This window comes from Acanthochromis polyacanthus, chromosome 17 (assembly GCF_021347895.1).
Source record: "Acanthochromis polyacanthus isolate Apoly-LR-REF ecotype Palm Island chromosome 17, KAUST_Apoly_ChrSc, whole genome shotgun sequence".
NCBI classification, from domain to species: domain Eukaryota; kingdom Metazoa; phylum Chordata; class Actinopteri; family Pomacentridae; genus Acanthochromis; species Acanthochromis polyacanthus.
In genome coordinates, this window is record NC_067129.1 from 16,955,173 (window position 1) to 16,980,404 (window position 25,232).

Below are 25,232 nucleotides of genomic sequence, written 5' to 3' on the forward strand. Positions count from 1 at the left end.
CACTCGAGCCGGCGCCCCCGCCAGATCAACACATTTTATGATTCTGCCATGGACATTTTTTTTTTCAAACACTGCTCAGATGAATTCAGCTCGACACGCTGGTTATGCAACAGGCTGCTTCAAGCGAAGCGATGCAGAGAGAAGGCCCTTCATCTGAGAAACACTAAGATGTTCTCCACCTTTATTTAAACTGGTACATTTCAGTGGATAACTTCTACATAAAGTGACGCCATTTTCAAACTGTGCCTCATTCAAGTTTTTTTACAATAACACAGAGAAATGTTTAAGAGAATGTGAGAATTATTGAGTGCGAAGAAATACTTTGTTTATGTGAGAAAAAGACCGGATCAAGTTGAACTGTTTTGATCCCTGACATGGCACATGTGGTGTCAGCTGGTTTTGCAACAGTAATGACCTAATCTCTTACACAGCTGACAAGTTCAAAACATCCTCACTGGGAGTCTGCAGGGACTTCAGAAACACTTCCTCCACATGAAAACAATTACATCATCATTAACGTAATTTGTGGTGGCAAAAAGGGGCCGAAACCGAGGTCTCAGGTCATGAAGTCCATGCAGAGAACTTTGTTATTAAGACTAAGACAGGGTTAAACACAATGTCAAAGCACCTTAAAACCATTACCATAATATGCTTACATCATTTTAGCTCATTAGAGAGTCTGCATACCCGCCAAGTGAGAAGGTAAACACCTGTTGGAGTTGCCAGCTGTCAGCCTGGCTGCATATTTGTACAGTCAGAATTAGAAAAAACAACAACAAATTACTAACTAAAGCATTACTGTGAACTATAAAAACACAACACTACCACAATATGAATAAAGCTTCAGTTTTAGGCACCAAATTTTCAACAACGGGTGGCGTGTTTGATGTGTATCAATAAAAAAAAAAAAACGACTTGATAAGAGTTTCTGCAATTTGTGCACCAGCAGTAGAGTTACTTCACATTCCAACCAGGAAACAGGCACTTTCCCTCCCTCGCCTTGGGACAGGAAGTCATAAAGCAGGATCAAACGCCTGGCACTGCACACAGTCCCGCCATATGAACGCCATAATGTCAGGGGAGATCGTAGACTCAACAACAACTCAAAGCCTTTGCAATAACCAAAGTTATGAAAGCTTGATCCATCAGGTAGCTGGGGGCTTGCAGCACGCAGAATCTGTAGATGAAGCTAAAACACCATTAACGATCAGTCAGAAGTCATCTTGGTAGTACACTACCTCACTACTCGGATTCTTGTGCATTTACACAAAAAACAAGGAGAAGCCTCTGATAATTGGAGTGGAAGGAATATGGAAAGGTCATCAGGACTCGATGAGATGTGAACACAGAGAAAACACATAAAAGCACAAAGGTTTGCACCGTGACCTGAAACTACTGAGCTGAACATCTTATAAACAAAAGCCTTCAAATTCCATATAGCGTTTACAGGATTCAGCACTTTAGCTCAGCATTTAACCAGTAACCAGTGAAAATGTATTGTTTTTAGCAAAGACACAGACTGAGCTAACATAGAGGCTAAAACCCTCTAAATCTGACTTTTCTTCTGCACCATAATCAGTTGTCAAGCTCTTACTAATTGCAGCTATTTATTTTCTTCTGCCCTACTGTAGCACTATGTTCCACTATAAATCACGATTTCATAAACTACATTTTCGCCATTGTGCTTCAGTCGTGCTCACATTAAGGTTAAAGGTCAAAGTCTAGATACGGCTACGGGCTAAAAGCTCTATTTTAGGGGCCTTGCACTCACTTTAAATCTCCCTAGAAGCATGGGAAGAATACTATTTATAAGCGTACTTTCCTCAGCCAGCAGATTTCATGTCCACTCATTTTTCTCTCTGTCTTGCAGGCAAGTTTAGGATGTGTGTCTGTGGCTGGGGGCTTATGAACACGGCTAGATCACGACAAGAGCCGAACAGATGCCTCTGCAACACTTTAGCATGCAAAAACTGCACAGAGTAACCCAAAAATAACAGCTGCAGTACCTCCAGCTACTGATTAAGAGTCAGCTACCGTTTCATTCTCACATGGTGCGGAGGAAACAGAAGCTGAACGATCTGTATCGACCAGAGATTTGTGAAAATGACTAACTCGGTAAACGTACATTCTTTTAAATCTAATTTGCCTTTTAGAAATGGGTGCAGCTAGCAGAATGTGCAAGTAGCAGAAGCACTGTATATCTTCACCTACACAGTTCTGTTTTTACCCACTGACAGTCTTAGTGTGAGGGCTACTGAGGCTTTAGGGTTCAGGCAGAGTGTATAAAGGCAGATCTGACGGCTTACTGAAGCATACACACAGATATACAGGCACTTCAACAAAGACGGGGGGGCTCAAGGACGAGGAGCTCAAGAATGAGGACAGACACACAAGCACACCCTCAGTTCTTGGTGGACAGCAGGGGTGAGGCTCATCTTTCAAAAATTACTGGAATTTTCAGCAGGGACATGAACGAACAATAAAAATGAAACTCGAGTGGAAAGTACAGACAGATCGTATTAAAACGTCTTGTGACCATGATGGTCAAACCATTAGCTGTTTTTCCCTCTTTTTCTTCCATCTTGTTGGGGAAAGCCATCTCACTTTGTCAAAAATATCATGAAACCTGAACCACTCCTGCTGATCCATGATCCATAATCAATGGATCACAGATGTTTTGTAGTTGATCTGTGATCAGTGTAGACCCCTACTCACGTTTGACATGAATGTGTACCAAGGATAAACTGTGAAAAAAGCAGCTGTGCACATAGAGGGCATGTGAAAAGAAGCTAACTGTATTTTTCATGGGGTATTTGGGTGAGTTTTAATACCCATACCTCATAGTATGTAGTGTGCCCTAGTAAATAGCAAGCTAAATGCGCTATAGCAAAAATGCCAGGAAGTCCTACTACATTCGGTCTCAATCTGCAGTATATAAGAAAGCGTGTCTTTATGGCCACTCTGATCCACAATCCTGTGTGCAAAAGAAGATTCGTCACACACATTACAGTGTCTAACTTGAATAATAAGCATGAACCGCTGAGAGCACAGAGACCAGTGATTTCCCTTTTCTTGCTGATATAAAAATGATCCGATCCATGACTCAAAGATCCAGTGAGTGAGGTTTGCAATCCGTTGCAATGTTTTATATCAGTGTCAGCTTCTACTGAGGTTGTAAAATGGAAAACCAGGATGTCAGAAACCCCTCTGACACACTATACTACCCGATAGATTCTTCAGGATACTTCTGGGGAAACGTTTATTGAAACGCCGCACAGCAGTCAGGATGCAGTGGAGAAGTGTGGTAAACAGGGAGATCATTCTGCAACAAAAGCACCCACCGGTCCGTTTTAGGTATGCTTGACAAGGATGCTAGCTTTACATTTTCTGCTTGACAGACGATGCTGATCTCTGACATTCCTGTAGAAAGGACAGGTATGTAAAACCTCAGAAGAAAGCAGTAAATTAAATTTACCTACTCAGTTTAGGAGTCCAATTTCTTGCTCAGTTGTGTCTACTTGAGACACTACTCTGGACAAAAAACAATTGAACATAAGAAAAAGCATTCTGCCAATATTTATAATTCCACTTATGTCTGTTGCAGACCACTGCTCCATTATATCTTCTGTTCCTGGGAGAAACCAGATTTCCACAGTGAGCATCAACCATCCTGCATAATGAAGTGCAGAACCACAGTGGGCAAATACTTTCTCAATCTGAGACCCCAGCTCTGGCCATGTGGAAAGCATTCAAGCTCCTACATAATCATTATTTCTAAACAAACAACTGAGGAGAGCATTGTAACTAAGTGGCACTTGAGTAAACGCTACAGTTTCATTACTGTCCAACCCGATCACCGGCTTCCCTGAGGCGGTGTGGGCTTCAAAAAGCAGCCCAGAGCAATGTCAGCCACAGATGGATATCAATCACAGCTTACCACTGCAGGAACAGCTTTAGTCCCCTAACTGAATACTTGAAAGCCAGAACAGGCTCTCCAAGCTGGGACACAGTGTGTTGCTGAGGCTCATTTACTTTAATATTGGCCGGAAGGCTGCCAACAACAACAAAAGGAAAAGGGAGAAAAGTACTGAGCTCTCGCTGGGGTTTTGAGGACGAAAATAAAAAAACAAAAACACAGTTGCATCTGGTGGTCAGAGACTTGGTTCTGCCAGTGATGTGAAATCTGATTAGGAAAGAAATGGAGGGGTGTCGCTGTAAAGCTGCCCCACCAGGCAGCCAATGACAAAGAAGGAAAATGTGGAGGACAGAGGGCAAAGCTGCTTTACGGGAAATATTCCTCGTCACTTTGGTGCAGAGATTTTGATGAGAAATTGATCTGACTCTCACATTACTGTTACACATAAAACTCAAACCAGAAGTTGGTTAACTCACCAACTGCTCACTCTACAAGAGTTTTAAAATCCTAACAGATTTTGCAATCAGGCTGCACATACGGAGAAATTTCACAAATATTCTGCTCTCTAATCTCACACATGCTCACACTGCAAGCGTTGGAAATGACAGTGCATCACACATTACACTATGTTTCTAAGATGACTGTGCTAGAGGCAGCAGTCAGGGAGCAAAGCACCACCTTACATGATGTCAGGGGGAAACAGACGGAAATAAAATGGAGATTGTGGAGCAACAACTTGCTGTAGGGTTAATAATACTTTGCAGTGAGAAAAAAAAGAGATTGAATGAGAAAACGGTTGGGAAGACGCAGTCACTCTGGGTTTTCTTTTCGTCAGTGAGATTTTAACTATTAGTTTTATTATCTGCAGCTAATGTTAGCCTTGAGGGCTAGAATGTTGAGCATTATTAAACAACAATGTACACCGTTCCAGGTGATACCAGGATAAATAACCAACTATCCATATTCTAACTGACTAATGTCAAAGCAACATGTTTATTTTTACTCGGGGTGGCTGGGATCAGTCTGTGAACACTTCAAAAATACTGGATCTTTAAACTCACTTACATTTTAAAAGGGTGAAAGAGGAGCAAATCAGTCCGAAACTCCTATAGCTTAGCATACAGACTGCAGGAAATCACATTGTAACAGTGACAATAGCAGATACTTGATCAAAGCTACAGAACAACAGTGGTCATAGTTAACAGAAGCCAGTGTTGACTGCTGGCTGGAATCTATCGTCCGGTCTCTGTAGTTTTAAGTCACCATTACCTGACTTTGTCCTTTGCTCCCTAACAGACAAAAGACCAGAGGTCACAGTCATAATTACTATGGCTGCTGGACGGCTTTGTCTCTTGAATGTATACAAATTTGATCTGGGGAGAAGACTGATGCTGCCTCTTTTAGCGGAGACCAGTCACTGCAACAAGCAGTTACATTTTTTAGAAATTTACTATCATAAGCTTTATGTAAAATTAAATAATACAATTCACACAATCCTAGACTACTTCAGGTTATATATTGCATGAATTTCAGAGTTTTATTGTAAAGATATAAATACCAGTCTAAACTTGGCAGCACATGAAAGAGCAGAAACAAAAGGCACATTTCCAGGCAGACAATAACACACATGACACTCGTCCTTTGACCACACAGGGATTTCTCAGACCCACAGTCGAGGTGAACCCTGGACAATCCACGAGCCTCACAGTGTGCTGGCAGGCAGAGCCAAGCATGAAATGAGCTTTATCCCTCAGAGAGTCAAACTGGGACCGTGATGAGAGGGATGAGGTGATTCTCTTTCCCCCAATGTCATCTGTTGTCTATAATTCCACAGCCTGAGAACAGCCAGGGGACGTGTGCATGCGAGGTTTATGTGTGATTTAGAAGAAAAGAACACCCTGGACCAGAATTACATTTGTTAGAATGTAGAAGGACACAAAGCAAGAACAACTGTTATTGGAGAAAACCGCAGAAAAAGGGGAACACAGGGTGGAGTTTATTCAAGTGATTTCTCTTTGATAGTCACTCAAGTGCATTTTATCACCATTTATTAGCTTGCCAAGCAGTCGTCTCTGTTTAATTAAACTGGATAGGAGCTGACAGCAGGGTGACAAAGACTGGGAGAGGTCAGAGTGGTAACTTAAAGTCGACTTGTCATCATTAATAACCACTTCTTGCTTCTGTTTCTGTCCCTGTCTGCTATATTCTTCTCTGCTAGTTTCAGGCTCTAATAATTTTACGCCACTGAGACAATGAGAGAAACATTCAGAACAGATAACTGATCCTAACAAACCCCAGCTCTTATGGCTGGACTAAGGCTCCCATCCCTCTTACAATTTTATCAGGACACAGCATTGATGGCCTCTGTGTGCTCAAATATGACACTATTTGTATTATCTGAGTCCCCCACCCTTCAGACTCTTACCAATTATTTCTGAACCCTGACTCCTCCATGAGACAAAAGGCCGGTAGTAACTGCTCTGAGACATTCACGGTGTCTCTCTGGAGAGCATTTCATTTCTCCGGCTGTGATGAGCTCCTTTGTTCTCGCTTTAACTCCCAGCATCACATAATTGGCCACCATCTGGGTCCTCTCATTCCTATTCTCTTCCTCTGTCTCTCTCTCCAAGCGCCCTCGCCACATGTGCTACATATGCATGTTCATGGTAGGAAATCATACATCTGTTGTTAATCTCTTCTACTTCCCTGAAAGATTATGTAACGTTCTAATGACGACCAATTACCAAGCCAGCTAAGCAGAGGGTTTGTACTTCTTGCAGTGAAAAAAAAGACAAAGAGGGACAAACTGAGTGGTAGGTGGAAAACAGGCCGAGGGCAATGTGACGGAGGTCCCACAGAGACCCTGTGGTCTTTCCTACTGTCACTTTATTCTTTCACAGGGTCCTCTGTCATTCAATAGCGACAGCAAAGCATTTCTGCTTTGCTCTTCCTACACGCTTTCCAGTTCACTCTTTATGCTGGCTGAATCCAAAGTCTGTCCAACGCCTCCGACTTGTACAGAGACCAGCAGCTGAGGCTTTACCCAGTTCTGGCACGTCTTTACTTGTAACTGTTTGGATTCAGAGTTTAATCAGACTTTTCAGATCACTGTCAATGCTGAAATCAGTGATGCTTTTTTAGGTAGGCGGTCAGTCACTCCACCACTTTCTGTCTCAACGAACTTGATAGATAGTTGATGGATTGCGAGTAGATTTGCTAACATTCTTTATCTCCCAGTGGATCAATCTTAATGACTGTGGTGATCTCATTTTTCCCTCAAGAAACACAACACAAGGTACAGATTTTTGGTTTTGAATGAAACATCTCAGAAATATTGACTGCATTGTCTTGTAATTTGGACATGGCACTCAAGGCCCCTTAAGGATAAAATGAAACAACTGAATTCTTCAAATAACATTAGAACTGCTAAATAATAGCACTAAACCCTGGCTGTCTGAATCCGTGTTTCTGAGACTGTCAGTAGGACGCTGCAGATTCAAGGATGAAATGCTGAGCCATGACACTGACTTAATTTTGGTCATGAAAACAAAAACATATGGACACGTTAACAGGGTTAAAAACTAGATTGCTATCAGATGGGGTTTTTAAGTCACCTGATTGGATAATTAGAGCCATTCTTTTCTGGTAGACGCATGGATGTGAACAAAGCTGAGACATCACAAGATCAACACAAGATATTAAACCTCCTTTGCTGTATCTGCAACAACATGTGGAAAGTTACAGGGCCAAACTTACTTGTTTCTAAATCTAAACTCATCTTGTTGACTATGTGCTCAATGGTTGCCTCAATTGGCAGCGAGAACGTTTTAAGACTTCAGTACTGAGAATTCATGCAGCTCGGTCTCATCTCATCTCGTCCGTCATGTAAAGAACAGAACAGTTTACAGACTCAGAACAGTCCAACACTAGAATGCCTTGTTCTTGCCTTTTCTTTTTAGCCTACGTACACCATGTGAATCCAAGAAAAACCCAACAACAGTATCAAACTGAATGACAAATGCTGATCAAATGTGTTTTGTTTTTAAACTCGCACACAAACTAGATTTGGCAAGTTAGGGGCTTTTCCTATTCCACTCACAAAGAGGAATAAAACTGGGTATCTGCACGTTTGCGTGATCTAAGAATGCATGTAGTTATTTAGGGCATGCACATCCCAAGTGGCAGGGAGTGAATGTTTTAAGTGAGAACAAAGGCTGTCTAAGTGAAGGCAGTGACGGAGGAGCCTCTTTGTGGGTAGATGACAGGGAAAAAAAATAAAAATCCATCAAAACGCCGCTATCAGCTCCACTGATCAAGGATGGTCTGATGAGGAAGTCGGCTTAATTGGTACTCATCAATAAAAAAGTACCATATGCTCAAACACAGAGACTATGAGGGATGAGGCTCATTAAAAACCACAGTAGAAAAAACTGCATAGAGAACATAAAGAATAAGATACACGTGTGTTTTCAGGAGCGAGAGAGCAATGAGGATGATCTTACTGAATGAATGCACACATTCCATCTCTCTACAACCCCCACCACAACACACACACCTAGCCAGACAAATGAGGCCTAGGCTAATAAACACCAGGTAATGTAGCTGGCTAAAATTATTGATATCATTTACAATGCATTAGCCCATCACCCAGTTGTGTGTGTATGTGAGTCTATGGTTTGTCCCCAGGGTTTCTGAACACACACAGCAGAGTCCCATCTGTTAGTGTTGTTGACAGCTATGTGTGTGTGTGGCTGCGGGGGGTGTGTAGGTTGGAAACATGACAGATCGCAGCCCTAAATGACAGAGGGCAGAAACAAAATAGATGACACCATCTATTAGACACTGATTTACATTAATACCTACACACTGAAGCGTGGAGGACACACACACACACACACACACACACACACACACTCATTAAAACCACTGAGCTCCACGTTCAAAACAAACACGCCATGAAATACCACCATCCAGCATGCCCCAGGGGGAAGACATTTTTAAAAGAAATTACAGATCTCAGATGAAGAAAAAAAAAGAAAAGAAAAAGATGGGAGTCCTGGGCAGGATTTCCATAAAAATGAAAGAAAGAAAAGGCTAATTTTGTTCCCATTAGTGTTAATAACATGCTTCCATGCAACAGAAGCAACAAAGAAGAAACAAATAGTTTTCTTCTCATGACTATGAGAAAAAGAATCTGCAATCGGTTTTGAATTTTGTCCTGCTTTTCATTTTTAAATTTCCCCCTTTCCTTACCAGTGCTTTTACTGTTTTTCTGGCAAAATTCTCTTCACCGTTTACACATAGTGCACATATTTCTAAACACACTCATCTTTCATTCTAATGGCAGCCTGGTGTTGCCATGCTGTTTGACGCAGTGCTTGAGAGATTAGATCAGAACTCGAGGCCTGCACTTTCTACACTGGCCTGGTGCCACTGGTCCACGAGCTTCACCGCTAATTCTCCAGATGGCCGTCCAGCTATTACACCAAACAATGGCACTTTCACCAATAAACCCTTCACAGAGCATGCAAATGTCAAACTTTGCATCTAATGCTTCATGTAGAGGAAAGAGCTTTGGCTCTTAAGTGGGATTGAGAGTGCACATAGATGCTCGCCTCAAACTTTACAACCCCTCTGCACCCGCAGCTTTACAGTAACGCCAGGCTAATGCGTGCACCCCTGTCTAGCTCCACAGCTTCAGAGAAAGAGGTAAGAGCTGCCAGGAACAAACAACTTCGTCACCCCCTTTCTCTTTTTGCGCCTAATGCACAACTTCTCTGGCTCCCATTATCTCTGGGAAGTTGTTCAAAACTATCATGTTACTGCTCACTGAGGCCTGTAACGCTGCTGGGATGAGGCGCCGACACGCGCTCGACCAGCAACACAGACCAATAAAAACAACCCCCAGCATCGTGCAGTAGGAGGCGGGAGTTGAAGGGATGATGGGAGGAAGAGGAGAAGAACAGGGTGGTGTCTGCGCTGGCGATACTACGAGAGATGTTACGTGAATCTTGAGCAATATTAAGATCAGAAGATGTGGCTGCAGCAACGAGATACGTGCAGGACGGGATAATGAAGGGAACATTCAGCTCCTCTGAATAAAGAACACTGTGAGGACATTCAGTACAGAACCTCGCAGTGTTAGCCAACAACATGTGTGGATTCTTCTAAGACAGAGGTTTTCAAAGTCCAACTCTTTAGGCCCTCTTCAAACAAAATGGAAACAACTGTGCAACTTACAATATGAATTTGTGGTGGACACAGAAGTTAATGACAGGAAGCATAAGTCACATTGAATCCAGAATTGTGTTTTATCATGTGGAGGATTAACTTTGATACCAGTTACAACAATTAGCATTTAGAAGTAAATGAATTACCTCAATAACTGTGTTTATATAATCAGTGAGCAAATATAAAGAAAACTTTTGAAATGCTGCAAAAAACGAAAACGTGAATCTGCCTCGTCTTCAGAGATCTTTTGCAGCGAATAAACTAAGCTGCGACATGTCATCACAAGGTGCAGGTTTAGGCTATGTCACGTATGGCTGTAATAAACAGAGTAGAAGAAGCTGGAAACAAAACCATCCATCCATTATCTATACATAGCGTAATCCTCATTAGAATGATGGGAGGCTGGAGTCTATCCCAGCTGACTTCAGGTGAAGGTAGGAGACACCCGGGACAGGTCACCAGTCTATCACAGGGCTACACAGAGAGACAAACAATCACACTCACACCTACAGACTAATTAGAATTGGAGACAAAACTAGTTGTTTGCCAACTGCTAAAAACCTAGAAAACGTAGAAACAAACAGAACTTTGATCACCAATGAGAAAAATAGAGAGAGTTCTTCAGAAATTGTTTTCAGTGAGGAAAGTTGTCATTCTTTCATGTGAACAGGTACTAGACATGTTTCAAGCTGTCAGGAGGCGAAGATGACAAAAGTAGGGGAAATATCTGACCAGTCACATACGTTAAATTTTCGTTACTTCAGAACTTATTCGATAAAGATGTTTCTCATTATGCACAGACTTTTTTGAGAAAGTCAAAAACCACCTCAAGCAAGCACACAAATGTTTAAGTAAATCTGGATTTCTTTCAAGTTCTGCTGCTTCCATTTCTACAGTGATATTTCAAAATATGCATTAAATACCTGCTACTACTGCTGCTGCTCCTGCTGCTGAAAGGGTTAATTCAGGCCAAACTGCAACTTCCTGTTGCTTTTCAAACACCTGCCCCTTTCACCTCACACTTTAAACACCTCTGCTCTAAGAAAACGACCATAGTCGTCAAACTACACCTTTGAGAAACGTGCTACTTGCAGAAGGAACCCATTACGTCTTCAATGGTACGACAGTCATGAGACTAAATGACTGAGGGCGCTGAGGGGTATGTGGAAGACAACACATCCTTCCCCCGATAAGAGGAGAAATAAAAGCCCTACACTGTGAGCCCAGTGGAGGCTGGGATGGGGAGCATGAGGCTGAGATGAAAGCATTGCTGAAGCTGGTGGATATGAAGCATTTCTGCTCCACAAAGTACCGGGGCTGTTAACCTAAACAGTTACATAACCGGTCCTCTGAAGACAAGTATTGCAGGCTACAGCCGACACATAAGGGTCACTTTGGAGAAGTTGCACAGCGAGTGAAACAGAGGATGGTTTAGACACCAGGAGAATGTTTTGAACTCTGTGCTCATAACCAGTTCAGGACTTGGTGTCCTCTTTTAGCAACACTGAGCAAAGTCCTGGTAAGCAGAGATTTGTGAAGAATCAAACTAGCGATGAAATACGATCTGAAATTAAAGTCTGATCCTATTGGAGCTCTCAAAGCCTTGCGCCACTGTTTTACAGCAAAACTGAGTCTCAGATTGTACTCGAGTTCACACCAAGTGTACAATGCATTTGCTTAGCCAGAGAACAATTAATGAATACAGAGCATGAATATCAGTGACAGCATGCCAAAAACACACACACACACACACACACACACACACACACACTGGAGGCAATGCTTTACTTCAGCTGCCAACTTCAGGAGCTGATACTGATCAATTTTCCAAATCTCCTGCCCAGAAATATTTAAGAATCCATTTGCGTAACCAGTTAGAAAGACAGGAGGAGTGTAACCCCGACTTTGCTGCCATTTAATGGAGGATTAGCAACGTGGCCTAAGAGATCAGAGGTTATCTGCTCGGAGGATGTCAGTCAGGTGAAGGGTTGGAAATAAATGGTGGCATTTCCCATGTGGGCAAACTCAATCAAGTTGACATAAGTATGTTATTGTCGCCATACTATTATGCTTTGTTTCATTGTGTTCATGGCTGTGGGTGTGCTCACACTGGTAGACACATCTATACGTCTCAAAGCTATATTATCGTTCAGGGAAAAGACTGAAGCTAAAGTCCTGTAAGTTTCCTCTAACTATCAAAGTAACATTTCCGGCCTTTTCAGAACATCTTCCGATGACAGAGGTGATCGACTTTCTCACCAGTAACAAAGTGAAGCAGCAGTAGTGGGTAAAAAAAGAAAACTTCCAGCCCAATATGACCATGTAAGGCCAGTCAGTAATCCACAAGCTTGTTAAATAAATCAGAGGGTCTCAAGAGAGGAAAGCAAAACACTGAAGGCTCCTTCTAAACTCAGCTTCACCAGGAAAGCAAACAGCTCAGGTCTGAGTGGAAGTCTCTTTAGGTATGTGCTCTGCTTGGCTGCTATATCCATACAGATATAAGATATCTGCTTAATGTGACGAAACGCAAGTCCCTCCATTCATTAACACAGTACAGTCATACAGGAAAGGGCCTTACTCAGGATTTCATCTTCCTTTAGTGATAATAAACCCACTCAAATCATACAGGACATAAATCTTCCTGGATCACATGTCATTCTATTTAGAGTCTTAAGATGGTCCATGTGTAAATGTACTGTACATTAACACTACAGTATGGTGCTCTATGTTGACAATATCTACAGTGAGAGTCATTACTGTACTGCAATGTTGTTTTTCTTTTTCGGTTTCACCAACACATCCCTGCTCTGTCACTGCCTTTAACATCAGTAATCCTTTGACATCTTCAACAGACACCTGGTTGACAGTTTCTCTATCAAAACCGTCTACTTCTCCACCAAATACACATCCAAAGTCTCAGCAACATCCTCTACAGAACACATTCACCTCATTCTCACCCTCTGAGAGACTGAGATAGAACATGCCATTCTCCATTTCTATCCCCCCTCCTCTCACAGCGAGCCAGCACACATGTGGCGTATTTATTTGTGTTTTTTTGGGCTGTTGTTGGCTGGAAGTGGATGTTCCCAGCAGCAGCAGCAGCAGCAGCAGCAGCAGCAGCATTTGTCTCTCTGACTGGCAGCCACACCAGAAAGGCTGGGCTTTACTGTCATATAAGATACAATGCTGAATCATTGATGAACTGCTGAAACTTATGTGAAAAGATGAGATGGATCCTTTGAAGTCAGAAAAGGGAATTTAATAGTACATTTCTTGTCTGCATGGCACTGCATGTGAAAAGAAGAGGTTAAACGCATAATGAGGGCTGCTTTCAGCTTCTAATCCCTTTACTACACACACACAAAGAAACAAATGTGCACACACATCCATACATGTATGTACATATTTATTTTTCATCCTCTCAAGGGGTTTTTAAATCGGGAGTTGACCCACTTAATCCAATCACAAAGGGAAGGTTAATGAACCCCTATAGGTTTAAGGCTAAAAGTTTACGTACTCATAGCGGGGCAAAGATAAGCAAGTGTTAATATGAACATTTAATTAATTATTTTGGGCTAGGACTTGCACTTAGGGCTGCAAGATATAAGGAAAAACTGATGTGATATTTTGCTTTTCTAGATATGAAAAAAAATCCATGACATTTCACTACATGACTGATATGATTTAGGTGATTTTATAGGGGAGGAAATAGAAAGAATGGAAATCGAAAATACTTAAAAAGTTTTTGTCAAAATGGGGAACACTTACAAAGGCATCCAACAAGGTTTTGCTTCAGATATCATTCAGATCTGGCTTCGGGTTGCTAATTTAAATGGTCAAAAAAGTTAGTTACGTTACCTTGTGCAACAGATGCAAGACACCATTGACAGCGTACCTGTTTTTTTGTCGACATCATCCTTTCTGACGCTGAAATATTTCCATACAGCTGATGTTGTATTTGTTTTTACAACAAAATCTTCCTTTGCAGTGTCTCTCTCTCTCTCATTTATGGAGTCAGCATGTCAACAAACTCACTGTCTTTTACATGCAAGAACACTTAAATGAGAATAAATTCTATTCTATCAGATAGATATGTTGTACGTCTCGCACTATGACTCCTGCACATGTGCACATTACAGTGCCAACAGCAAAACAATGTATTGTGCAGCCACAGAAACACCCAAGTTGATAAAACAACATGAAAAGATATATTAAGATGCGTGTGCGGTTCACCCTCATTCCTTTTTGCATTTCAGACGGAACAAAAGGCAACACTCAAGGACATAAATCCTCAAACTGAATGAGAAAAGTATGGAAAGTGGTGGTGACAAACAGGAAACGCTACAACAAACATGTCGTGGGAGAAACAACATACCAACATTAGATATTTTCAAGATGCATCTTTTCATTTAAAACGCAACATTATAGGCATTCATCTTTGCAGCATTGTCTTCATATCCGAGACAGGAGATTTGCATTCCCACTGCAACTTGTCAGTGATACTAGTTTTAAGCTGTAACTACAGATGTTGTGCCATGTGCAGCAGGCACAAACAAACTTTGAAATGTTGTATTATATCTTCTGGTGTGTCAGAAGCAGGCTCAGAAATAACCAGATACGAGCTCACCTCTGGCAAAGAAAGTGCCACTTGAGAAAAACATGAGGAGATGAATTGATGATAAGAGCATTAAAAACCCTCAAAGCTGACCCAGATTCATAAAGGGAAGCTCTATCGATTACAGGGCAGCAGAGGAGGAAACTGCAACAGCAGCAATCAGACTGAATTGCAGGAAACTGACAGGAGTCAAGCTTCACTTGACCCAACAGATTTTCCAAAGAAGTTCTGGAAAAATGGAAATATGACACCTCTGCTGGCTGTTGTGTAAAAGCTGCACAATGATGCTGAGTGGAGAACAGCATTTTTCCTCAATACCAAGAAACCGCGGATTCCACTGTGTGGGCCGCATCTAGTTAACAAGACCCCGAAAGGGATTTTTATAGAAACATTTCTCACAACATGACAGGGGAAACCCCCCTTAAATAAACTCTGCTGCAGACTATTAATCCAGCCAGCGTCATTAGAGGCCACCACGACAAAACCACACCGTTGTGCGCAGAGGCTAGACAGCTAATTAAAATGAGTCACAAGTTGGGAAATTCTCCCCAGAGAGGACACAGACGTCTCCTTTTGTGCATGATTTGTGTTTGTGACAGCCCGTCCTCTTACCTGGACCTGCCCTTTGCCCATGATCTTGTCCACAATCTCGTTGTCGTCTTTATTGAGCATGCTTTTGTCGTAGCACTTCTCATAGCACAGGATCCGCAGGTACTGGGAGCCCTCCAATTCAATCTCAAACTCCTGTACAACAACACAGATGTAGAAAAGGAGAATAAAGAGTTGGATTTGGATTGAGACACAAATTGAGCAATGTAAAAGTAGACGTCTTGGTGACTGACCTCGTTCCACTGAGGCTCTGTGGTGTCTCTGAAGACTCGAGTCTTGGCCTTGCTGACAAAGTATCCATATGAGTCCACTTCAAGGGTGCAGTACAAATCTATAAGGAAACACAGGAGATAGACAAGACCATGAGATGACAAAGTAATCATGCATGGTAGAATGGAAAAAAAAAATTGCAGAATAAACTTTTAAATTTATTGAAAGCTCCGTTGTGTTTTGACAACATATTTTATAAGGTGCTCGAGTCAAATTACCAGCCTCCATGGAGCCCATTTTTCTCATCTTGTTGTAAAAGTATGGTCATTAACAGAGCCACTAAAACAGATTTTAATGGGTAATGATGTCACTGTATGGAGATCATTTCTTTTCAGTAAAGGTCAACACAATTACAGGATAACAGTATTTCGTCTTAATGAGTCTCTCTCCATGAAAATTGTGCTGTATTATTATGTAATACTCTGCCTGCCCATAACAGTTGTTTTCATTATTAAGTAAACTTTCTTGATTATTCAATTCATAGCTGGGTGTAGGGGTGTCATGTTATATTGGTACTGATAATAACTGTGAGATTTTTTTTTTTTTAAAAGAATACTAAACTATAAACATATGATCATACCACAAAAAAATCAAACCAATATCTGGTTGAAACCCTAACCCTATATTACGTGGTGGTGTTGGACCTTAATGCTGGTTGTTGACCACCATAGAATGGAATTAGCGAGGAAGACAACACTGTAACTAACTAGCTAGCTACTGTATGGCTGCAACTGCTGTGTAAAATCACATTGGAGATGATAAGAAAGAAAAAATAATGTATCTGCACCTGAAGAAAAGCATTATTTAAAAAAACCCTCAACAGGTACTGCGATTATATTGTTATCTCAGTTTCTTTTCACTGCAATAATTTTGTGGTGAAAATCTGGCCAATTATTCCATCTGATACTCAGTTTTTCAATAAAATGTGTACATTATAAAATGTGCTACTTTGGGTCTTGTGTGGCTACCTGTCACTATCTGCAGTCAATGTAAGCAATGTCCCGCCCACAGCCCAAGCTGATTGGCTACATGTCACAAGTAAAAGCCAATCAACAATGAAGGATAAAGGCTGAAAGATTCACTTTTGTTAGATTTCAGTGAGACTTTGTGTTGGAGATTCTGGCATTAGAAATATCGACAGCAAGATTTTCATCTTTACAGCAAATATATATTGGTTTCCAATGTCACTTATTGATCTCATGATTAGTGGCTATGAAAAAAAAAGAAAGAAAAAAAGCAATCAGTTGATCAAACTGAAAATCTCACATTGAACAAATAACATAAAAAAGCATGTAAGAGGGCTCATGAATGTGTGTGTCCATCTAAATTTGAAGGTTTTCAGATTACTGTCTTAGAGACCAAGAAACCCAGAATTCAGAAATGAGAAACTGTAAGTAGAACTGCTGGAATCATTAGTTGCAGCGCTGAATGCAACATTTCGCAAATATCACTTTTCACTGTATGTACTCTACTGTTCAAAAGTTTGGGTCACTTAGAAATGTCCTTACTTCTGAAAGAACAGCATTTCTTTCAATGAAGATAACATTAAATGAATCAGAAATACAGTCTAGACATTGTTAATGTGGTAAATGACCATTCTAGCAGGAAACAGATGATTTTAAACAGAATATCTCCATAGGGACACAGAGGAACATTTCCACCAATCAGAACTCCTGTGTTCTAATGCTACATTGTGTTAGCTAATGGTGTTGAAAGGCTATATGATGGTTAGAAAACTCTTGTGCAATTATATTAGCACAGGTATAAAAGTGTGACTTTCAATGGAAAACATAAAATTGTCTGGGTGACCCCAAACTTTTGAACGGTAGTGTACATCACCATCATGCTCAGCATCGGTCATAAATGCAAAATATAAATCTAAACACTGTGTCATCCACATGTGAATCCATATTTAAGCAAAAATGTTTAAATTATAATCCATCGTAAAGGCAAATGTTACTGTGGCAGCGAGTGATTTGTCAGTGTGCATTAGATTTTTTAACAGATTTGTAACAAATGTGCACATGAAGAAAGGTTACATTCCATCACAGTAAAATAACCCTAAGGCTTGTTAATATGTAATAGTGTGTCAGGTGACAGACATCAGTGTAGACCACCGGCCCCTCTCCTCTCTTTACATCTACATGCTGCAGCCGTCGCTCCACTGGGATCAGCGCACACTCAGAGCAATTAAGTGTGTTAATGTGTTTCTTTAAATGCTGCTGAAGCTGTTCCTGCAGACCTCGCTACCAGCTGTCTGTAAAGTGTCTATAGTGTGTCCTGCAGCTCGGACCGGGTCCCTCGGGTTAACCTCTATCTGACAGCATGATGGATGGGTGTATGGTTGGACCTTTCACCAGGACAGTCACTAAGATTGCGTGAGGGAGTGAGGGGGGGTTTGAATCTCACTTGCATATAAATGCACTCTCGCAGAATGACAATCAACATTCTCATCAGAAACAACAGCCAGACCTGAGCCTGGCCATAGAAAAATACCATCGACAGCACCTGGGTGAGATCTGACTGACTGGAGTTTATACATGCATCTGTACAACTACCAGGACTATACAGTATCATTCCATCTGGCTTTGTTCCTCCTTTGTTTGTTTTCTCAGCGTCCTGAAAGGTTCTGGCATAATTGCTCTCAATGAGGAAGAGATTAGTGGTGGAGGAATGAGGGAAGTTCAGCGGAGGGGAATTCAGTGCGACCATCTGGGGGATATTTATGAAATGAAGCAGTTATCGTTCGCTTCCGCTACATACAGAAGCATAACAGCTCACGGCCATCACCTCTGGTTTGACATCCGGAGCCCCAAAAACTCACAAACTACCTGTCACAGTCCACTTCAGTAAGAGCTGGGATGACATTTAAAGCATTTAAAAGCAATCCAGCTAGTTTGTACTGAAGAATATTCTTTGGCATCTTTTCTATGACTACCTAAAAAAGCTGGTGGCTGACTTCAGTTTATAAAAAAAACAAAAACCAGAGGCCCTTCGTTTGAGACACTAATGTGATTGAATCCTTTCTTTTCATCTCGCTGTAGAGAATAGGAAAGTGTGTTCATAGTCCAGAGCAGCTCCCATTTTTTTCTGGAAGTTGATTTCCTCTCCATCTGAAATGGGTTTATGTGCCCAGACCTAAAATTCAAACAAGGCCAGAGAGAGAGAGGATATTTAGAGAGGTCTTTCTGTGTCCTCGCAGTGGATCCAGGAGGCCTCTGAGAAGTAGGACACACTAAAAGAGGCCTGGAACTCCATGAGTTTTCATTTTCCTGGCAGGTCACCATAAGGCTCAGAGTATAAGGGGGATAAATTAGACAGCATGGGGTCTCTGACCCCTAAATCCAGGGGTTAATGGATACCATCCTTTTCCATCTCAATCAACTGAGGACTGCTGCCCTTGTGGTGTGCATGTGTTCTAATACAGGAGGCTAATCTTTGCCCGGGGCTGTGCCGAATGCTGGGTCAAACTGAGGGTTCACAGAATTAGGAGACAAGTGATAATCAGTTAAACTAATCAGTGTCTTTACAGTTACGACTCCCAGCCACCAGTGTGTCTGTAAAATCTGCCAGGAGGCTCCAGCAGAAACATTGTTCTTAGGGAACAAATCAAATAAGCAGAAAACAGACATAATCTCAGTGTTTTCACAGAATCCAGGAGGAGAAAACTAATAAAAGCTTGGCAAACAATGAATGAGAACACGTGCAGCCATGGCTGGATTGGATTCCACACACAACTCACAAGAGTCCTGAGAACATGTGAACACTTACAGCAAAGGGTTGCTTTTAATGTTTATGGGAGCAGTGGAGAATGGCAATGATTCTGAAGGGTAAAGTAAAAAGTTCTGATATTTAACTTTTTTTCTGATCTAGGAACTGTTTCATGCACTTTTCTCTTAGCTTAAACAACTGCTTGTGGATCTGTACTCTGTTTCTATGGAGCACAGGCAATTGTAAATTTAAAGCACAGGGTATCTTATTTGCTGCACTGATTTTGGGGCAACAATTGCCAACACTCACACAAAAATAAACCAACGATAAAGTGACATGACATGTTTCTCTGCTCGGTTTCCACAGATTTTTGATTTTTTTTTTTTTTTGCTCGACTCCCAGTTCCTTCCTCTGTGACCCAGTTTGACTAACTTTGCCCTGGGCTGAATTTTAAAGCCCATTCCCACTGGGGGGAGATTGTTGTGGCATAAATAACAGCTCCAATAGTATCTTCTATTACATACTTATGTGAGTTTTCAATCAAAAACGGAACAAAATAGAGCCACTGAATGTTGTTTCTAGTCATTCCAAATTGCCATTATGATATGATAATAATTACCATATGCATCAACAGAAACCATGCACACACCATTATGCAAAAAAGCAGCAAATTGCCTCAAAATCTGTGCACAAAACGTATGGCTTCCAGGGAGAAATTTCCTTAGCGGAGACAGTGAAGGAGACATTAACAATGCAACCGAAACTGCATCGAACCTCTAACACACAGCGCTAACATTGCCGCAAAACATCAACATAAAAAGGCAGATTGGATCCCATCATTAAGCTACATCTGGAGGAAGCTGTGTAATTTTAGTCATTTGTGGTGTTGGAGGGGATTAAACAGGCAGAAAACAGTATTTTGAACACAATGTCTCTCATCAACTCCATGATCTCTGGGCTGTTTTTAAAATGTGAAAAATGTGTTGCTGCTGGACTGGTTTCGTGAGCAGGACTCAACAGGGATATAAAAGAATAAACAGGCTTGTATTTATTTTTTAAAGGGATAAAACAGCAAACTGCTAGCACAGCTGTCACAGACCTGTACCTTTCAGTGCAGGAAGAAACCAGGTATTTTAATGCTAAGGTTTATACAGAGGAAAGTAAGTCAACATGTGGGTCAACTTAAAGAGCCCATATTATGGTCATTTACAAGTTTATAATTATATTGTTGGGGTCTAGCAGAAGAGCTTTCCATATTTAAATGTTAAAAATAACATATTTTTCTCATACTATACAATGCTGCAGCACCTCTTCTTACCATCTGACTGAAAAACTCTGTCATAGCTTCTGTCTCTTTAATGCCCAGTCTGCTCTGATTGGTCAACTGGCAGAATGTAATGTTGGTTACGTACCACAGCACAAAATCTAATGGTAGAGGCACTGAGACGTAGTTGTCGCAAAAGCAGCTTTACCAAGAGGATAATTGCAAGGTATCTGCTCGTTTCATTGAGAGCGAAACTAGCCGCTACGCAGGTGTTACGCAAATGTGTGACATGATGATGTAGATCAGTCACGGAAGCAAAGCCTTAAATTCAAACAAGGTGTTTCAGGCAGGTATGGAGCATCTGCATGAGAGAGTAACATTGTATGACTGAGGTTTGCAGACCTTTAACACACACAGACAAAAAAAACAGCTATATAACACTCAGACAGAAAGGAAAAACTGAAAGCATAATATGGGCTCTTTAAAAACAAACCGTCACTAACGTAAACTTGATGGTGCAAGAGACAACTGGGTGACTTTGTGGAACGCAATTAAAATATCGTGAGTAGATAATGGCAAAAAGATAACATGCTTTTTACATGATAATGTAAAAGAGGAGAATATGTATATATGTAGTCGCATATGTAGACAGTTTCCCACAATTTTAATCTATCTGAAATCGTTTCCTGCAGCACTTTTCAATTGACACTACAGAACACTATAGGTGTTAAAATACAATATATGACATTGAAAAGCTTCTGCTTCCTTCTTCAAACTGAAAATACAGACAACACCCCAAGAGACAAAGCCAAGTGTAACGGATGGTAAATTAGGCCGCACACTTTTAAGCAAATTCTTCCGAAGACAAAAAAGACAATGAAAAGAAATCAGTGTCATGAGTATACCGGTTACATGAGTCATTATACCACGTCCCAGTACAAGTTTAGTCAGATGTTTTGTCTTTCAAAGCTAGAAAAGAGCCCAAGATTTGTTTAAATTTAATTTCTCTCCGCGTTCCTCCTCCATGCAGCTATTTTAACATGAGCTAAATCCATTCCTTAAAACAACATGAGCTAAAAGATCTGTGGTGTCTCAATATTATTGCACATTATGCAGTTGTGGCTAGACAGACTCCTACCTTCTTTTGTTTATTCAGAGTGATATTTTCCAGTCACAGACCCAGAATACATAACGCTGCAGATTTAGTGAACTGTAATTGAAACATAGGTGCAGTGTTTTTTGACAGAAATGCAAAATGTGTAGAAGAACACCAGCTTGTTTCTCACATCTCCGGCAGGTGTTAGATGAAGCGTGTTTTAAATACTCTGATTGCCTCTGCCTTGTCACTCTGCTCCAAGAAACCGGCATCACTCACCTCTTTTGCTGGATTCAGTAAAGAGAAGAGTTTGTTCGTTGGTGAATGGTGCAGGCAAACCCAGAACTTAGGGAAAATGATTTGAACCATGTGTGTACTCTACTTCTACTACAGAGTGTCTGGTAGAATATATTTTATACTTTATCATGAAGATGATCATCATCATGAACACCAGAGTGACTCCTAACACCACCACATCCTCTACCACGCCCCACCCTGACTCTGTTTGTTCCGACGCTGACATCAAACCATATCAGTGAAACTACCAAACTTCCCTTCACACGCACATAAACACGCTTTTCCTTCATTTTTAAACCCATCAGCTCTCCGTGCTCCGTCGAGGATCAAACAGGCTTCAGGGGAAGAGAGCTTTCCAATCCATTAACCGAGAAATTCTGCTGGGCCAGCCTTCACATACAGCACTGAGGGCTGTCATGGTAACTGAGGAAATCACATTTCTGCCTCTCTGTCTCTTCTCCCGATATTTGATATTTGAACTGGTGCTTGTGCAACAAAAGGGCACGAAGTGTACCGGAGCACCAGCTGTCCACTACTGACAGGTCTGAAACAGCCTTTGTGGGGTTTTTGCCAGCATCACACTCGGCTGATTATACACATAGAAGTTTGTCTTGACACAATGCAACACAAAGGGGCATTTGTGTGAGGGAGGAAATATCAGAAAAACGTGGACAAAGCATTATGTATTCCAGCAGTTCAGTTTCAAGAGCTGCTGTGTATGATTTTAGACATTCTTCCTTTATATGTGCTTTGAGTGTTTCAGTGTCATTTGTGATGTCTGCTAAACGAAAACAACCACAGGAATCCCACTGTGGCTTCCGGTGATTCTCTAAGAAACTCTCATTCTCTCCCTCCTGCCATCGGTCTTGCTCTTTTCCTCAATCCATCCATCTCTGCACTGGCCGTGCCTTGATGGAAACTGCATGTGCAGGCTGCAGTGATTGACTTGATCATGTGTTTTGTTGGCAGACACGTATGTGCACAGCAGCTATGTGCGAGGCGATGCTGAGGCTGAGGGTGTGTACGAGTGCGGTTAAAAAAATGCTGCATCTGGCTGACTTACTGGCTGACTCCTTGAATCCTTTGGCAGAGTGGACGATCACATGCAGAAAGCCGTACAGGCCAGGAGTCTCCTCATCTGGAGAAGAAGCAGACAGAGCAGTTAGACAACTACCAAGTAAACAAACACAAGAGACACTGTACTGTATCTAAGAGTCAGAATGGCAGTTTGTGCACATAAATCAGTGAAACTAGAACCAGTCTTTGCAAATTATGACACACAACTCCTTCATACCGCCTGTACCTCGGTATCAGCATTGTGGAGAAAAGACAAACCCTCATGGAGGCAGAAAATGGAAGTCATCCCACTGAGCACTACTGTACCTGCAGGCTTCATTTCAATCACATTTCTGCTGCAGCTCTGGTGAACCCCAGATTTTTGTCTTATACTGCCATTCAAGACTGAAAAAAATATTATTTTGATGTATTTTTTTTTGGCATATTTTGGCACAGCAACGTATAAAGATTAGTATCTTGCTGGATAATTCTTCCACTCTGACTCAGATACTTTCAGCAGATCGGTGTCCAGTTTCATCCTTCGCTCAATCTCACAGTGTAACATCATCTACTGTAGCTGATCTGTGACACGACCACCTCTCCTATCAGACAAGGACTGTTTTGCCACAGTGTCACTAACAGCTGTGCTATTATTTTCTCTTTCACACCACCAAAGCTTCTTTTTACAATCCTTTGGTAAAATGAACGTGAATGAATCTTTTCTACACTTGGAGCAGAACAAGTAACCTTATATACGGGATATACCAACTATCAGTACCAACATTTTTTACTCCACCAGGAAACAGTGGAGCTATGTGATGATTCACGTACGTTTGTCCGTCTGTCTGTCTGTTAACAACATTACTCAAACAGATTTGGTCAGAAATGACACAAGGACCAAGTGAAATCTGATCACTGCCAAAATCTAATCATGAAGTGATTAGATTTTGGCAGTGATGTGGCTTCTAGTCTGGATCCATGAATTTGTTCAATGTTTCTGTATCATTGTGAGATAGCAGCACAGTGTCACTGTAACTACGACTACAAGTGAACACTACATCAGCTGCCTGCTGACGATCACATGATTGCGATCCTACTACAAATCCACCGCTGTGGACTTACTGGATATGATACAAGGAACAATCCATTAAATTGTGGGGGTGTTTCCGAGTCCCATCAATTCCTGCCACCCGTTACATATTTAGGTCACGTGATTTGGTATCCCTACATAACATACACATGCATAACACACGCCTGTGTTCAGCGCAAGGTCATTTTGTTTGTGGGTTTATCTATATTAAATGGCCAAATTTTATGTTGTCGTGATTTCTGCCTCAATTTTTTTTTCAGGATTTCAGCCGCCGTAAGTGGTAGAACGATAACTTACAACACAACAAATTCATTTGAAGACGTACAGCTTTGGCTCTGCTGCTGATGTCTTTATCTATCTGAACTCAGCACACTGCGGTCTTGAGTAATGCCCCGCCCACAGCTCATCAGTTAGTTCATGAGTAAAGGCCCATCGACGCTGATGGATAAAATTTTAGCTCTTCTTTAATTCAAAATGTGTTAACGTCAACAATTAAAAGCATTTCAATAAAGTTTTGCGTTGGAGTTTAATCCTAATTTGACTGCATTTTCATTTTTCTTTCCCACAAATGTATAGCTCCCAGTAACGGTTTCGGCCCTGAAAAGAAACATCTGCTGACCCGTACTTCATTCTATCTAATCCCACCACAGACTCTGAACGTGTTTCTGTTGTGTCTGCTGATTTTTAATAGCAGAACTTAAAGCATTGTAAACGTTTTCTGGTTTAGACGTTGGTAAAATTCTTATGAATTATTTCATCTGCATTTGTAGCACAGCAGGTAGCCTTACATGGGCTCAGATTATGTTAATGACTTCATCTCACAAATCTCGCAAACAGGCGGCATTCAACGAGCAAATATGAATCATTTATTTTACCTTTGTACAGTTTCAGAGTTTTTATTTGAAGAAAAGTGAAAAAAGAGAGATTTAGCATAAGAATATAAAAATACGGCTCTGTGTCGGCTAATTTTTGAACCAATGTGTCAACAATTACTGCAGCAGATCAGTGGGAATCGTGTGTTTTTCTTGGCTGGGTGGTCCAAACTGCAGCAAACTTCATTATTATTATTATTATAAT

General features: G+C 41.2%; 1 protein-coding gene across 4 annotated transcripts in view; it reads right to left on the reverse strand.

Annotated features, from left to right (window-relative positions):
- abr (ABR activator of RhoGEF and GTPase) overlaps window positions 1-25,232 on the reverse strand; it is a 169,182-nt gene that overhangs the window by 31,081 nt on the left and 112,869 nt on the right. For all 4 annotated transcript variants that reach the window (XM_022194926.2, XM_022194927.2, XM_022194928.2 and 1 more), the window contains 3 exons: window positions 23,073-23,147; window positions 15,605-15,702; window positions 15,375-15,506 (listed from right to left, as the gene is read on the reverse strand). In XM_022194926.2, the coding sequence (XP_022050618.1) occupies window positions 15,375-15,506; window positions 15,605-15,702; window positions 23,073-23,147 (305 nt within the window). The remainder of the gene's footprint in view (window positions 1-15,374; window positions 15,507-15,604; window positions 15,703-23,072; window positions 23,148-25,232) is intronic.